The sequence below is a fragment of the Hypanus sabinus genome, chromosome 17 (assembly GCF_030144855.1).
Source record: "Hypanus sabinus isolate sHypSab1 chromosome 17, sHypSab1.hap1, whole genome shotgun sequence".
In the NCBI taxonomy this organism is placed as follows: Eukaryota; Metazoa; Chordata; class Chondrichthyes; order Myliobatiformes; family Dasyatidae; genus Hypanus; species Hypanus sabinus.
In genome coordinates, this window is record NC_082722.1 from 63374831 (window position 1) to 63389294 (window position 14464).

The 14464-nt window shown below is 39.2% G+C and overlaps 1 protein-coding gene across 9 annotated transcripts in view; it reads left to right on the plus strand.

The window, feature by feature from the left end:
* mthfsd (methenyltetrahydrofolate synthetase domain containing) overlaps positions 1-14464 on the plus strand; it is a 96243-nt gene that overhangs the window by 61435 nt on the left and 20344 nt on the right. For 6 of the 9 annotated variants that reach the window (XM_059993196.1, XM_059993190.1, XM_059993192.1 and 3 more), the window contains 2 exons: positions 186-299; positions 10318-10431. In XM_059993196.1, the coding sequence (XP_059849179.1) occupies positions 186-299; positions 10318-10431 (228 nt within the window). Of the gene's footprint in view, positions 1-41; positions 156-185; positions 300-10317; positions 10432-14464 lie in introns of all 9 variants that reach the window. The other 3 variants (XM_059993191.1, XM_059993193.1, XM_059993195.1) reach the window with 2 other exon arrangements.

Consider the following 14464-nt stretch of genomic DNA (forward strand, 5'->3'; position numbering starts at 1 on the left):
GCTTGTTGTTAACTGCAATTCGTCACATGTTCTGGAAACAGGGGGCTGCTCAGGCTGCAGAAAAGTTGCCAAGTCTCCAAGAGTTCAAAAGCACACGGATTGTCAAAGTAAATCCCGACAAGCCACAGGAAAATGTCCGTTTGTTCGTGCTAGAAGTAAGTCTTCGTTTCTTATTGTCACTGCAGGGTGCATACGATGCCTGTAATAAAATCAAAAACCTAGATTGTTTCATCAAGGCAAGAGAGGTGAAGGTGGATCCCGATAAACCACTTGAAGGAGTCCGTTTATCTGCTCTCCAGGTAATAAGTCATGCACTTAAACACAGCAGTTTCAACTCGTTTTTTTAATTGACAAGATTTTTTGGGTTAGGAAACAGATTTATGATAAAAATTCCCAAAATGGACAGACACTTGTAGAAGTCCCAATGTCTCTTGCCTATTACAGGTTAACATTACACCTTAAAAAATAAATTTATATCATGGATGTTTGACAGTCCTTCAACTGCAGTGACATTAGAAATTCATAATATATATAATTACTGTAATTCACAGTTGTTCTCCCTATATTATCTGGTATTGCAATGTACTTCTGCCACAAAGTTTACAAATTTCACGGCATATGCCAGTGATATTAAACCTAATTCGGATCCATAATGCAGAATTTTTTGAGCATGAGCATGAAAATTTATAATAATTTTCCACTATTGTGTAGATTTTTTGTGTAATACCATAATATAGCCTCTTTTTAAAAACAAAAACTGCTAATTTCAACTTTTAATAAATCCTGTGCTAGGTCTTTGGAGATCTGTGGAAAAGCCTTGTGCTGTAAAGGCCCCAGTTTGTTTAAAATACAACATTGTCTTATACATAGGAAGACAGTTTGGAGGAATTACTAGTTGAATATATTTTAGTCTGGTGATCAGTAAAGAGTAGTTGAAGGCTGGAGATTATTGCCGTTTGTTGGGCATCAAGCAGTTAAGCCCCCAGTTGGAATGGGGAAATATCTGCTGGTCATCTCATCCAGTGAATATCTTGTTTCCTTGCATAATAATTGCACCCTATCTTAAAGCAGAATTATGAAGCAATGTACTGTAAAGTGTTTTATGAAATACTATGCCATCAAGTTTCATTTTACTGTTACAACACGGAAAGAAAAATGTGTTCATTTTGTAGTCTGTTTTTTATACACTGTCAGGTGATGCCTTTCCCCTGCAAGATATCTCAGACACATAATTGAGAATAACTGGTAACAACCAGCTAGTGTGCACTTCCACAAGTGAAAATAATTCATCAGAGCACACCATTGGAACAACTTGGGTGGTTATATACACTGGTTTATTCCTATCAACAGTCTGACTACTGCAGGACTTGATATGTGATGATTTGACCTCGTAATAAAAATTAGCTCTGACAAGGGAAGTATTTCAGTATGAACTTACAGAGACCCCATAACTAGTTGTTTACAGCTTCGGCTCTTTCTCCCAAATTGCTTGCAGAGAGTTTTTCTTTGTCTTGGGGGATCAGGCTATCCCAATGCCATGATAATGCATGTGTTTATGTACAGGCACTGTGCAGGGAATCGCCTCGCAGTTCACTAACATAATTACCATCAAATAATTTAGTTCATATTATATGGGGACCAGAAACCTATAAAGTACATGCCATGAATTGATCTTGGGGAACTGCTTATAGAAAGAAGTACCACTGGTATTATATTGGAAGGTTAGTCAGTATAAGGAGCATTACACTGCAAATTGAACATGCCATATGTTAAAACTAACGTTTATGCAGATGAGATATGGAATATGCTTAATAGTAAATGGATATGGAATATGCTTAATTAAATCTGATGGGATAACTCACACTGACTGATGAAGCAACGTAAACAATTCACATTTGCAATTTATTGTGCCGACTATCACCTGTCAGTGTAATTCTCCTTCCTACTCCCAATCTTTGTCAATCTGTCTGTGACTCCTGACCATTTACTAATAATCTTTAAAGAATCATGAGAGTCTGGAATGGTTCTGGGAGGCTGCAAAATTGTGAATAACACTCCACCCTTCAAGAAGTAATAGAGGCAGAAGAAAGGAAACTATAGGCCAGTTAGTGTAACCTCAGTTATTTGGAAGGTGTTGGAGCCGATTATTAAGGATGAGGTCTCAGGGGAATTGGAGGCTCATGATAAAATAGGCCTTAACCAGCATAATTTCTACAAGGGAAAATCTTGCTTGACAAATCTACTGGAATTCCTTGAAGAAGTAACAAGCAGGATTGACAAAGGAGGATCGGTTGATGTTGTGTACTCGGATTTTCGGAAGGCCTTTGACAAGGTGTCCCCATGAAGCTGCTCAACAAGCTACGAGCCAATGGTATTCCAGGAAAGATTCTAGCACGCATAAAGCAGAGGCTGATTGGCAGGAGGCAAAGAGTGGCAATAAAGGGAACCTTTTCTGATTGGCTGCCGGTGACTAGTGGTGCTCCACAGGGGTTTCTGTTGGGACCAATTCTTTTCACTTTGTATGCCAGTGATTTGGATGATGGAATTGATGGCTTTGTTGCAAAGTTTGCAGACAATATGAAGATAAATGGAGGGGTAGGTAGTTTTAATGATGTAGAGATGCTATTGAGGGACTTAGATTAGGAGAATGGGCAAAGAAATGGCAGATGGAACACAGTGTTGGGAAGTGTATGGTTATGCACTTTGGTAGAAAAAATGAAAGGGTTAGCTATTATTTAAATGGAGAGAAAATACAAAAAAATCTGAGGCACAAAGCAATTTAGGAGTCCTTGTGCAAGATTCCCTAAAAGTTAATTTACTGGTTGAGTCTGTGGTGAGGAAGGCAAATGCAATGTTAGCATTCATTTCAAGAGGACTAGAATCTAAAAGGAAAGATGTAATATGAGACTTTATAAAGCACTGGTGAGGCCTCACGGAGTATTGTGAGCAGTTTTGGCCTCCTTATTGAAGAAAAGATGTGCTGACACTGGAGAGGGTTCAAAGGAGGTTCACGAAAATGACTCCAGGATTGAATGGCTTGTCATGTGAAGATTGTTCGACTCTGGGCCTGTATTCACTGGCATTCAGAAGAATGAGGGGTGACCCGATTGAAACCTATCAAATGGTGAAAGGCCTTGATAGAGTGGATGTGGAAACGATGTTTCCTATCGTGAGAGAGTCTAAGACCACGGGACACAGCCTCAGAATAGAGGGGCGTCTTTTTAGAACTGAGATGAGGAGAAATTTCTTTAGCCAGAGTGGTCAATTGGTGCAATACTTTGCCACAGGCAGCTGTGGAGGCCAAGTTTTTATGAATATTTAAAGCAAAGGTTGATTAAAATCTTGATTGGTCAGGGCAGGAAGGGATATGGGTAGAAGAGAGGGGATTGGGGCTAAGAGGGAAATTGGATCAACCATGATGAAATGGCAGAGCGGACTCACTGGGCCAAATGGCCCAATCCTGCTCCTGTGTCTTATGGTCTGATAATACCGAGACTCAGCACTAGCTTGAGGAACTCGTGATCCACCTCGCAGACTCAATATCAAATTCTTTGACCGCAGGTAATTTTCTTTCTTTCTCTCTACCAGAACTGGCCATTTCTATGTAAACTCATCCACCTGTGTGTATGGGTCGTGTTTACACTGTCCATTATCACAGCCTGATCTGCTGGCCATCTCAAGTAGACCTGCTTATTGTAACACAATACTCTCCTTGTCCACACTATTGCCCCACATATCCATTTGACTGAACATCTATACAAGGCATCTCCACAGCAACTATGATCTCCCCCTTTCACAGCCTGTCCTATCCTATCTGACCTTTCCATCCCTCCACTGAACCTTCTCTGTAACTCAATATTAATTTGTATTCTGTTTCTCCTTGTTCTGATGTAAAGTCATCAACCCAAAACATCAGCTCACTTCATTTTCTACAAATGCAACTTGGCCTACCGTGTGTTCCCAGCATTTTCTGTTTTCAGTTCAGATTCCCAGCACCTTTTCGGTTCATTTGCTTTTCGTTAAATTAGAAAGGGCATCAAAGGTTATGGGGAGAAAGCAGGAGCACAGGGCTGAGAGGGGTAATAAATCAGAACTTGTGGAATGGTGGAGAATGGTATAGAAGTTTCGATGGACCAAGTGTCTGCTCCCATGTCTTATGGTTTTAAATGTTCGTGTTTCTGGCAAGATGGCTACAAATCCTGATGAACTACCCCTGCTGCCCCATTTTTTTCTTCTTAAGGGAACTCCAATTCTAAACAACATCCAATAGTTTGGTTATTGCCATGCCGATCTTAGTTCTAATTTTCATAGCTGCTCAAGGAGCCCTGAACATACACTTGACTGTGGAATGAAGTAGTGACAGTAACCACCTCACTTGTGTGATATTTAACTCTTCTCTTAAGCCCATCATCCTGCAGGAGCCTAGGCTTCCAATAGCAGCTGGCCAGAATCCTCTGTCCCCTGGGCCAGTTTTTTAAGTTGTTCCCAGGTGTAGGCCATCTTCAAAGATCCTTTCACAAAAATACAACTGTAGATGCTGTGGTTCAAAGAATAAGTACACGACGCTGGAAGTACTCAGCAGGTCAGGCAGCATCCGTGAGAAGAGAGTAGCCAACGTTTCGGGCTGAGACTCTTCATCAGGAATGCGGGAAAGAGAGGGCTGAAGCCCAGTAATAGAGATAGGGGAGGGGGTAGGTCCTAGAGGTGCCAGGTGGAAAACCAATCAGAGGAAAGATAAAGGTGGGAGGGGGAGGGAATAAGCATGAAAGAACTGTAGAGATAAAGAAGCAGAAAGTTGAAAGGGGAAAGAGGCAGAGATAGGGGAAGGGGGAGGGAATTACCAGAAATTGGAGAATTCAATGTTCATACCACCAGGCTGGAGGCTACCCAGACGGTAGATGAGGTGTTGCTCCTCCAACCTGAGTATGGCCTCATCATGGCAGTAGAGGAAGCCATGTATGGACATATCTAGATGGGAATGAGAGGCAGAGTTGAAGTGGGTGGTACTTTCCTCTTTCCTCTGATTGGTTTTCCACCTGGCGCCTCTAGGCCCTACCCCCTCCCCTATCTCTATTACTGGGCTTCGGCCATCTCTTTCCCCCCCATTCCTGATGAAGGGTCTCGGCCTGAAACGTTGGCTACTCTTTTCTCACGGATGCTGCCTGGCCTGTTGAGTTCTTCCAGCGTTGAGTACTTACTCAAAGATCCTTTCCCTCCCAGGGATGAGGTCTTTGGGGCTTCTATTGGTGTGTCTGTAGCACTGGGCTTTTACAGGATGGGGCTAGCCCCATGCCCAACCCTCCTCCTGTTGCAAACATGGCAGAATTGATGATATGTAACACCATATGAAAATTCAGGTAGCATGGAATTGCTAAGTCAATGAAGATGGCCCTTTCGTTCATTGAGTTAGCTCTGTGTAGAACAATGCATTTGTCCCATTTCCCTTGCTTTTCTGCCCATCCTCTTTCCCTTAGCTCTGACTTTTTCTGATATTAAACACAGATTGCTGTGTATCACTGTGAGAAATGCTTCACCTCTACTTTGTTGATTAAGAGGTGATGAAGCACATCAGAGGGAGAGCCTCTGCACACTAGACAATTTGATGGAGATTGCTCTGGCATTGATACTAATCAGCTGCAATATATGGGTACCCTATCAAATGGAACAAGGACCTAAAAGAATAGAATATCTCCTTCAATCTATCCCCATCTGACATTGTAAATGTATTTCAAAAACACAAGTAGCATGCCAAATTTATGTTAATTTAGCATTATGTAAAATACGCCACTTATTGATGGCATCAGCTCTTGTTATTAATTACCAAGGCACTTAATATATTTGCCTTTATGTTATCAAAAATGTTAGAATGAGAATCAGGTTTAACATCACCAGCATGAAGTTTGTAGTTTTGCAGCAGCAGTACATTGCAACACATAATACTAAAAACTATTAAGTTACAATAAGTACAATAAAATAAATTAAATAGGTAGTGCAAAAAGAGAAGGGGAAAACACTGAGAAAGTGTTCAAGGGTTCATTGTCCATACAGAAATCTGATGGCGGAGGGGAAGAAGCTGTTTCTGAAATGTTGAGTCTGTGCCTGTATCTCCTCCTTGATGGTAGCTATGAGAAGAGGGCATGTCCTGGGTAATAGGGGTCCTTAATAATGAGGGTTCTTAATGATGGAGGCTGCCTTTTTGAGGCACCACCTTTTGACGATGTCCTGGATGCTGGGAAGGTTAGTGCCCATGATGGAACTGGCTAAGTTTACATAATATATACTATAAATTATAAGAAATGCATAAAAATTAAATAAGTGGTGCAAAAAGAGAGGAAATATTAATGAGGTTTACTCATGGGTTCATTGTCCATTCAGAAATTTGATAATGGAGTGGAGGAAGCTGTTCCTAAAGCATTAAGTGTGTGGCTTCAGGCTCCTGTACTTCCTTTCTGATGGTAGCAGTGAGAAGAGGGCATGTTTTGGGTGTGGATGCCCATAACGATGGACATGGTCTGTTATTTATAGATACCGAATTTATAGATGATATTTGTGCCATCTATAAATTGACTTATTTTTTGCATTTCTGTTTCAACAATTACATTCCGGTGTACTGCAAAGCTAGATTTGATTCTCTTCTCTCCCATAGTTGATATCCTGCATTACAGACCCAAGGTAAAAGTGAACTTAGCAATTTTATCCTTTAAGTCCCAAATTCCACAGAGCATTACAATGCATTGGTTGGGCATGGTGAAATCAAAAATCCCCTGTTGAAACAATATATGCAGAATCCATGTGTAAATATTTTAAAGAATGTGTAAGATACTATCAATATTTTAATAACCTTTCACTTTGAGGTACAAGTACATCTGCAGCGTTATTTCAATGGAAAAGATTAACATGTTGACACCGTCTCATGTTAACGCGGTGCTGGTGGTTTAAGTTACCTGCAGCTTTTGAGGGCATTAAAGGGATTATTCCAAACAGTCATGTTGTGACATCACCAATCATCACCCGATTTTTAACTCATCCTTCAGAACCTTCCAGAAATTTCCTTGCTTCCAGAGTAACTGGGTGCATGGCCTGAATTTAATGCATGTCGACTTGTAAATTGTTTTGAGTTAATTGTTTGCCAGCGATCTTTCCCATTTCATCTGAAGTGCAGTTTGTGGAATGAGTTATATAACTTAACCTGACAGTCTATTTTGTTCATGTTTTTAAAAAAGTTATTATTTCTTTTTAGATTTGTAACCATCACTGACCTTTCTGTTAAAATACCAATACTCTCCACTGCAAATAACAATACCTTAAACCCACTAACGTACTCATCAGCACAGACAAGACTCAGTAGACATACCAACACAGCTGCTCCAACATATATAACTCCATTTTCAGTACTGTATATGTCTACACACCCATTCTCTTCTATTCCCACACCATTCCCATTCCCACACCATTATACCCGCAACACCAGTTTATCCAGCAATATTCTTGACAGAGCCAACCAGCAGCACGCAAACAAGACTTTCAGACCTGAAATACAAGACCAAAGGACCATAAGGCTTGAGAGCAGAATTAGGCTAATTGCCCATTGAGTCTGCTCTGCCATTCCACCATGGCTGACTTATTATCCCTTTCAACCCCATTCTCCTGCCTTCTCCCCTAACCGTTGACGCCCTTATTAAGGTTGTACATCAATTCAGGTGTACAACACTTTTGATTGAACACCAGAATTGCACACCTGAAGTATACCTTTGATTGCTCATCTCCTTCAGGAATAATATTCTGTCGGGTAAAGTGATGGACTTGTCCTCATTGTGAACATGATCCAGAGCCTTTCCCAAACATGTATACTGAGTTTTCTTTGGGAACCACTTAGTCAGTTTTCTGAAAGCATGTTTGAGGTCAGAAGATCGAACTTGGCCATGCCTGCAATGATGCCTGACTCTGCTGGTCCCATACACCTACATTGCCCCCATTTCCCTCTAAACATGTGGAAAAGCCTCAAGAGAGTGGATGGGGAGAGGATGTTTCTTATGTTGGTGGAGCATAAGACCAGAGGACACAGCCTCCAAGTAGAGGGGAGATATTTCTTCAGCTAGAGAATGGTGAATCTGTGGAATTTGTTGCCATGGGCAGCTGTGGAGGGCAAAGCGTTTGAGTGTTTTCAAGGCAGAGGTTGATAGATTCTTGATTAGTCAGGATATGAAAGGATATGGGGAGAAGGCAGGACATTGAGGGGGAATGGATCAGCCATGTTGAAATGGTGGAGCAGACTCAATGGGCCAAATGGGCTATTTCTGATCCTATATCTTACTGTCTTAAGGTCTAAACATTTTCTATATGTGTACCTGTCTATACATCTTTAAACATTGCATTGCATTGCATTGCATTGCCTCTACCTCTACCACCTTCTCTGGCTGCTCATGGTATGTATGGACCACTATGTTGAAAGTGTTGCTGCCCAGTCCTCTTTAAATCTTTCCCTCTCACCTCCCCTACCCTTGGAAAAAGACTGTGACTATCTACTTTTATCTATGTCTCTCTATTTATTGAGTGATGCAGCGCAGAGTCGACCTATCCAACCCTTTGAGCCTTGCGTCCCAGCAAACCCTCAACCCCAATTAATCCTAAACAACTTAATCCTCGGTTAACCTACCTGGTACATCGTTGGATTAATCCCCGGTTAACCTACCTGGTACATCCAGGGAAAACCCACTCCTTCCACTGGAAGGACAAACAGAGATTCCTCGTAGGACAGTGTCAGATTTGAATTCCAATCTCTGGAACGCCTTGAGCAGTAATAGTGTCACGCTATAAACCATAACTTCAGCCCTCAGCCTCCTTTGCTTCAGAGAAAGTTGTCCCAAACTTTCCAGCCTCACCTTATACCTGATCCCTCTTTTCCAAAAACATTCCTGGGAATCTTTTTCATTTCCTTTCCAGTTTAATCACATCCTTTGCAGAGCAAGGTGGCCAGAACTACATGTGATATTCCAACTACAGCTTAACCAATAATTTGCACAACAGAAACCTGATGTCCTGCCTTATACACAATACCTTGGCCAATGAAGGCCTTCTTTATCACTCTGTGTACATGTGGCACCACTTTTAAACGACTGTGAACTTGTACCCTAAGATCTCACTGTTAATAACATTCTCCAGGGCCCTGCCATTCACTGTATATATCCTAGCCTGATTTAACTTCCCATTCTGTGTTACTTTGCACTTGTCCTTTCATTTTAATCAATGATCACAACTGTATTCTTCCTACATAGTTCAAAAGTTCAAAGGAAATTTATTATCAAAACCCATAATGTCACCATATCCAATCTTGAAATTAATTTTCTTGCAAGCATTCACAGTAAATACAAATAAACAAAAAATATAATAACAATAAATGAGCAGTAACTATCAAGAACATGAGAAGAAGAGTCTTTGAAAGTGAGTCCATAGGTTGTGGGAACAGTTCAGACTTTGGGTGAGTGAAGTTGAGTGACATTATCCAAGAGCCTGATGGTTGAGGGATAATAACTATTCCTGAACCTGGTGGTGTGGGAGTTGTGGGTCCTGAACCTCCTTCCTGATGGCCGCAGTGAAGAGAGAGCATGGCCCGTTGTAAAGGGAGAGGGGCTCCTTGTTGATGCTTTCCTGTGACAACTTGCCATGTGGATGTGCACAGTAGTGGACTGGGCTGTCTCCACCACTGCTTGTACGATTCAGTTTTCACATGTCTGTTCGTTGCCTTTATTCCTTTAAACAGTTGTTATCATTTACCATTTTAAATAAAAGAGAATTAACTTTGTCCATCGCCAAAGCCAATATATGGCAAAGGTATAACAGCAATTATGGCATTGGCCTTCCTTCAGATAATCAATCAGTTGTCTGTGAGAACAAGGGCCAGATTGGCACAGCTCTCAAATAAGTTATATAGTCTTCTAACTCTCATGAAGTCGAAACTTAAAATAATTAACATTTTTTTGTTAAATTGACAAAGAAGATACTGTAGATATTGGAGTTGTAAATAAGCAATAAGTATGGCTTGCAGGGGAATGGAAATTGTAACTTTAAAAAATGAATTACAAACAAAGAGAAAAGGTTGTCATTATCATACATGAAGTGTTTTATTGTTGAAGAGCTACAAGGAAAGAATCTTTGAACAATGGAATGAGAAATGTTGAAGATTCCATGGATTTTTAATGTTAGCATTAAATTTGTAGCAATGTCACTCCATAAGCAGTGTGGACACCATAACTAGATATTGGCATTCATCAAGGGATTTGTATCAGGTTATAAACAGGTTTCTTTTTACTTCACTAGGCTAGAAAAACATTGTTGGTCCCAACACCTAGGTTGAGAACAGGACTGTTCAATGAAATTGTTCCACCTCCTGGAGCCTCAAAGGAAATATTAAGGGTGTGTTCTACTGCTCAGGTATGTACTCTGCCAATTAATAAATCCCTTTCTTGTTTTAGTCACACTAAATTAGAAATTGGAGCAAGAGTAAGCCAAGCTGCTGCTAAAACGGGGTTCCCATTGTGGGGTCCATGGACCTCTCAGTTAATTGTTGAGGTCCATCGCATAAAAATGTTGGGAAGTCCCTGCCCTGGAGCTTTTACCACTGTATGGTAAGATCTTCTTCCTTTAAGATTTTCTTGCCCTAACCTCATATCCCATATTGCCTCAGTTATACAAAAATCATAGTTTTTATTCAGGCAGTATCTGAGATGAGAAGACTCTTGACCTTACAGTCTACCTTATTATGATCTTGCATTTTGTTGTTTACATGTACTGCTCTTTCTATGTAGCTGTTATACTTTATTCAGAGTGTTTGTTTTACCTTCTATTTCAATGCATGGTGTAATGATCTGAACAGTATGTAAGTCAAGTTTTGAGGCTGTACATGAGGCTCAGTACATGTGACAATAACAAACTGTTACCCATACTAAAGCTCCTTGGGATGGATGTTTTCAATCTTGAATCTTTGAGTTAAAGATTTGCACATTTGTATCCCACACTTTATTTTGAGACTGTTCTGGATTCCTCAGCCAGAGGAAAGGTCCTTTCTGTACATAGCATGAAAAGATCTCTAAAATTTTGTTTCAGTGAGAGTAACTCTCTTCTCCAGAGAGCAGAAGACTGGTTTATTCAGTCTGTCCTCAGATAACTTAGGAAACAATTTGTTGAATCGTGGCTGCATTGCCTGTGTATGAGAATTTGCTTTCATAGGTACAGTATTGGCATGAAAATTGTATGTTATACAAGTCTCACTATGACCATATATAACATAATAAAACATTTATATGCTCAAATCCTCTACCATTTATAAAAGGACAAGGATTATGTTACAGCATTACACAATTAGAATCCATGTCTTTTTATACATTAATAAGTGAGAGAACGGGATCAAGCAATCAAAACCAATTAGTTGCACTTAGTCTAGTGCTAGCAGGCTCAATTTATAGCATGACTTTCTTATCGTCCCATTTCCTACATTCCTGCAACAAATTCTACAAATTTCTCCATTTGCCACAGGCGCTCTTAAGCACATCTGTGTTGGTGTGAGGATGTGTTGGTGGGTTGGCATGTCTTGAGTGTTGTAAGTCTTGGAAAACCAGTTTTTTGATCAAAAATTTCCAAATGTTAGGGCAGAAAATGGCCTATTAAGTATTAAGATAAGGAGACCATTGATCAGGTTTGGACTTAAGTTGTAGTTGTTCAGTTGATGCTTGCACTAGTTCCTTGGTTTAGTCCATAGTTTAGCCATCATACAAATATACACATGGAAAAGTTTGAAAACTGACCTTTTTCCGTTGCCAAGAAAACACATCATACCTGGAGCTCTTTCACAGGAATCTAAATTGACTAAAGTAACAACTGTTTCCATTTTTCAATGTACCCAACTATGAAATCAAAAGTTATGAACTTTGGGTAATCATGACCTGACTGTTCTGGAGGAGCCTGCGTGAAAAATTGAGGCAATCCTTTCTGGCTTCTAACTTTCGTATTTTTCTTAGATATGTTCATGCGATAACTGTTAGCTGAGTTATGACAAATGAACTCGAGACTTTTCATCGATAGTAACCCATGCAATTGTTGCCTTTTGACTTGCTGGGGCTATTTCTGCTCCTGGTTAACATCAAAAGGCTCTGTAGGTGCTGGAGCGCCATCTAGTGTTTATTTCTAAAACATCGATTGCTACTGCTTGGAAATGAGTTTCAAAGCCTGCAAATATTAACAGCTAGTTAAAGATTGGCAACTCATGTGACTTGGAACTGAGAAGAGTTTGAAATAGTAGTTACATTGATTCAAGATCAGGTTGAGTGTAATTGAGAGGACACAAACATAGTTGCCTTTAACAGAGGAAGAAGTTAAGGGGTAATGATAGAACTTCCATTAACAAGGTCACCAGCCATTTAAGGTTGTTACTGTGACAGGATATGAACTGTTAATGAATTAACTGAGAAGTGGACTTGAAAAAAAACGTGCAGAGAATCTACAGCAAATGATTAGATGCAGTTTTGTGGTCACACATCCAGGTGTAATGATATTGGTGACTCTATGACAGGAGTTCCATTATAAAGGTTAACTCCTTGGGCTAACATCGTGTGTATAGGAAACTAATCTTTTTGTTCAAAACTAGATGATGTGAAGTTAATATTTAAGTTATTTTTTTCTTTTTCTTTTGTTTTTCTGATGAATAGGACCATTAATTTGGGAAAGTTAGAAGGAGAGTTGACTGTTTCCTAGTTTACAAAAGGCATTTGCAATTATCAGAAAGGTTATTGAAATACACTTCATTTGTTTTCAGGTAAACATTCAATTTTCAGTGTGTTTTAACAAGGGCACACATTTACCTACCAGGTGCACCAAATAGAATGTCTCTGTTTGGTGTTTTATATTCTGTGGTTTCCGCATATTTTCACGTTTGCTCTTTTTTTGCACGTTGGGGGTTTGAGGCTTTTCTTTGAAAGGGTTCCATAATTTTCTTTGTTTCATGGCTGTCTATGGGAAAACAGATCTCAGGGTTGTATACTGCTTACATAATTTGATAATAAATGTACTTTGAATCTTTAAATCTCAACTAGCTATTGAATCAGCATCTTTTGCAGAATCATCTAAGAATGCTAAAATTCTGACGGTTCTTTCTCCATCCCTTCACATCAGCCAAAGGAAAATAATTAGCAACAGAATGTTTGGTCTAAATTGGTATTCTTGTTAGGTATTGAATTTTTCAGTTTTAAATAATTAAACAACAGCAAATCACTTAAAATATCTTGTTTTCACGTAGCCCTTCTTATTTCACCAGTGAAATCTTATGCCAATAATAAAGTTAGTTGTTGAGAATTGACTCTTTTTCATTTTATTGTAAGAATGCTGGAAGTTTCTTTTAAATTGCACATGGTAGGCTACTTTCCCTTTGAACCAATCGCTTTGGTTTCTGAAAGTGGTAGTCTGCGGCATTGAATGTCATTCAATAGATGACGGTAAATTTGAATAAATTATGTACTTTGAATATGTACCTGTTGCTATTTTTTATCAATTTCAAGTTATTTGCACTTTATAATGAAAGATAATTGATAGGTTTCACGATGGAAGTTTTTTATAATCAAGATTACCTTTTTTTTCTTAAATGCTAAATAAAACTGAATGGAAAAGCCCTGAACCAAAATAAAAATTCAAGCCCTAATGATCATCTCAACAGAAAATAATATTTTATTTTATGTAATGGAAAATCTGTATTTATACAAAAAATTCACGTTATCAGGACAACATTAATGCTCTATTGCTTCTTAAAATAATTATTGATTATTTTTGTTATGCTGAGAAATCACACCCGTTATGTGCCTGTCAGGTTCCACTGACAGTAATGTATCAACAAAGAGACTTCTTTTCAAGTGTTCTTCATGTTGATTGATGGATAAATTTGACCAAGAGACAATGGAACTGCCTGTAGAAGCCATGAACAGTTATCTATTTTCTGTCTGTCTGTATTCTGTTTTGTGTTATGTGCGTTTATTATGGGTTGTAGTAATTTGTCACGTGGGTTGGGGTCTGGTAGAAGCAAATGAGTATAGTCATGCATACATGCTTTGTCCTAATTAGTTAGTTTAGTTTGTTGATAGGGAGGTAGCCAGGGTTGATTTTCTTTTTTGTTGGCTGCTAGTTTTGATTACGTTAATCAAAATATTAGATTGTTCTTCGTTGCTGGTTTCGTAATAAAGGATTGATCGTACTTTTTTCAACTTAGAACTCATAATTTGGAAGCACGTCATACAGTGTTGAGTCCCCTGCTCAGTGGTTTTGGTTTGTTTTAAAGTAACTGCTACACCGCCTTCAGATTAATGCCATTAGAACTTTTAACATCTTACTCAACATATTTCCCTGGTTGTGCAACCTGTATATTATCATTTTTATTCATTTTCTCTCTAGCCTTTTGACAATTTGTAGCAATTTCTGTGTTCTC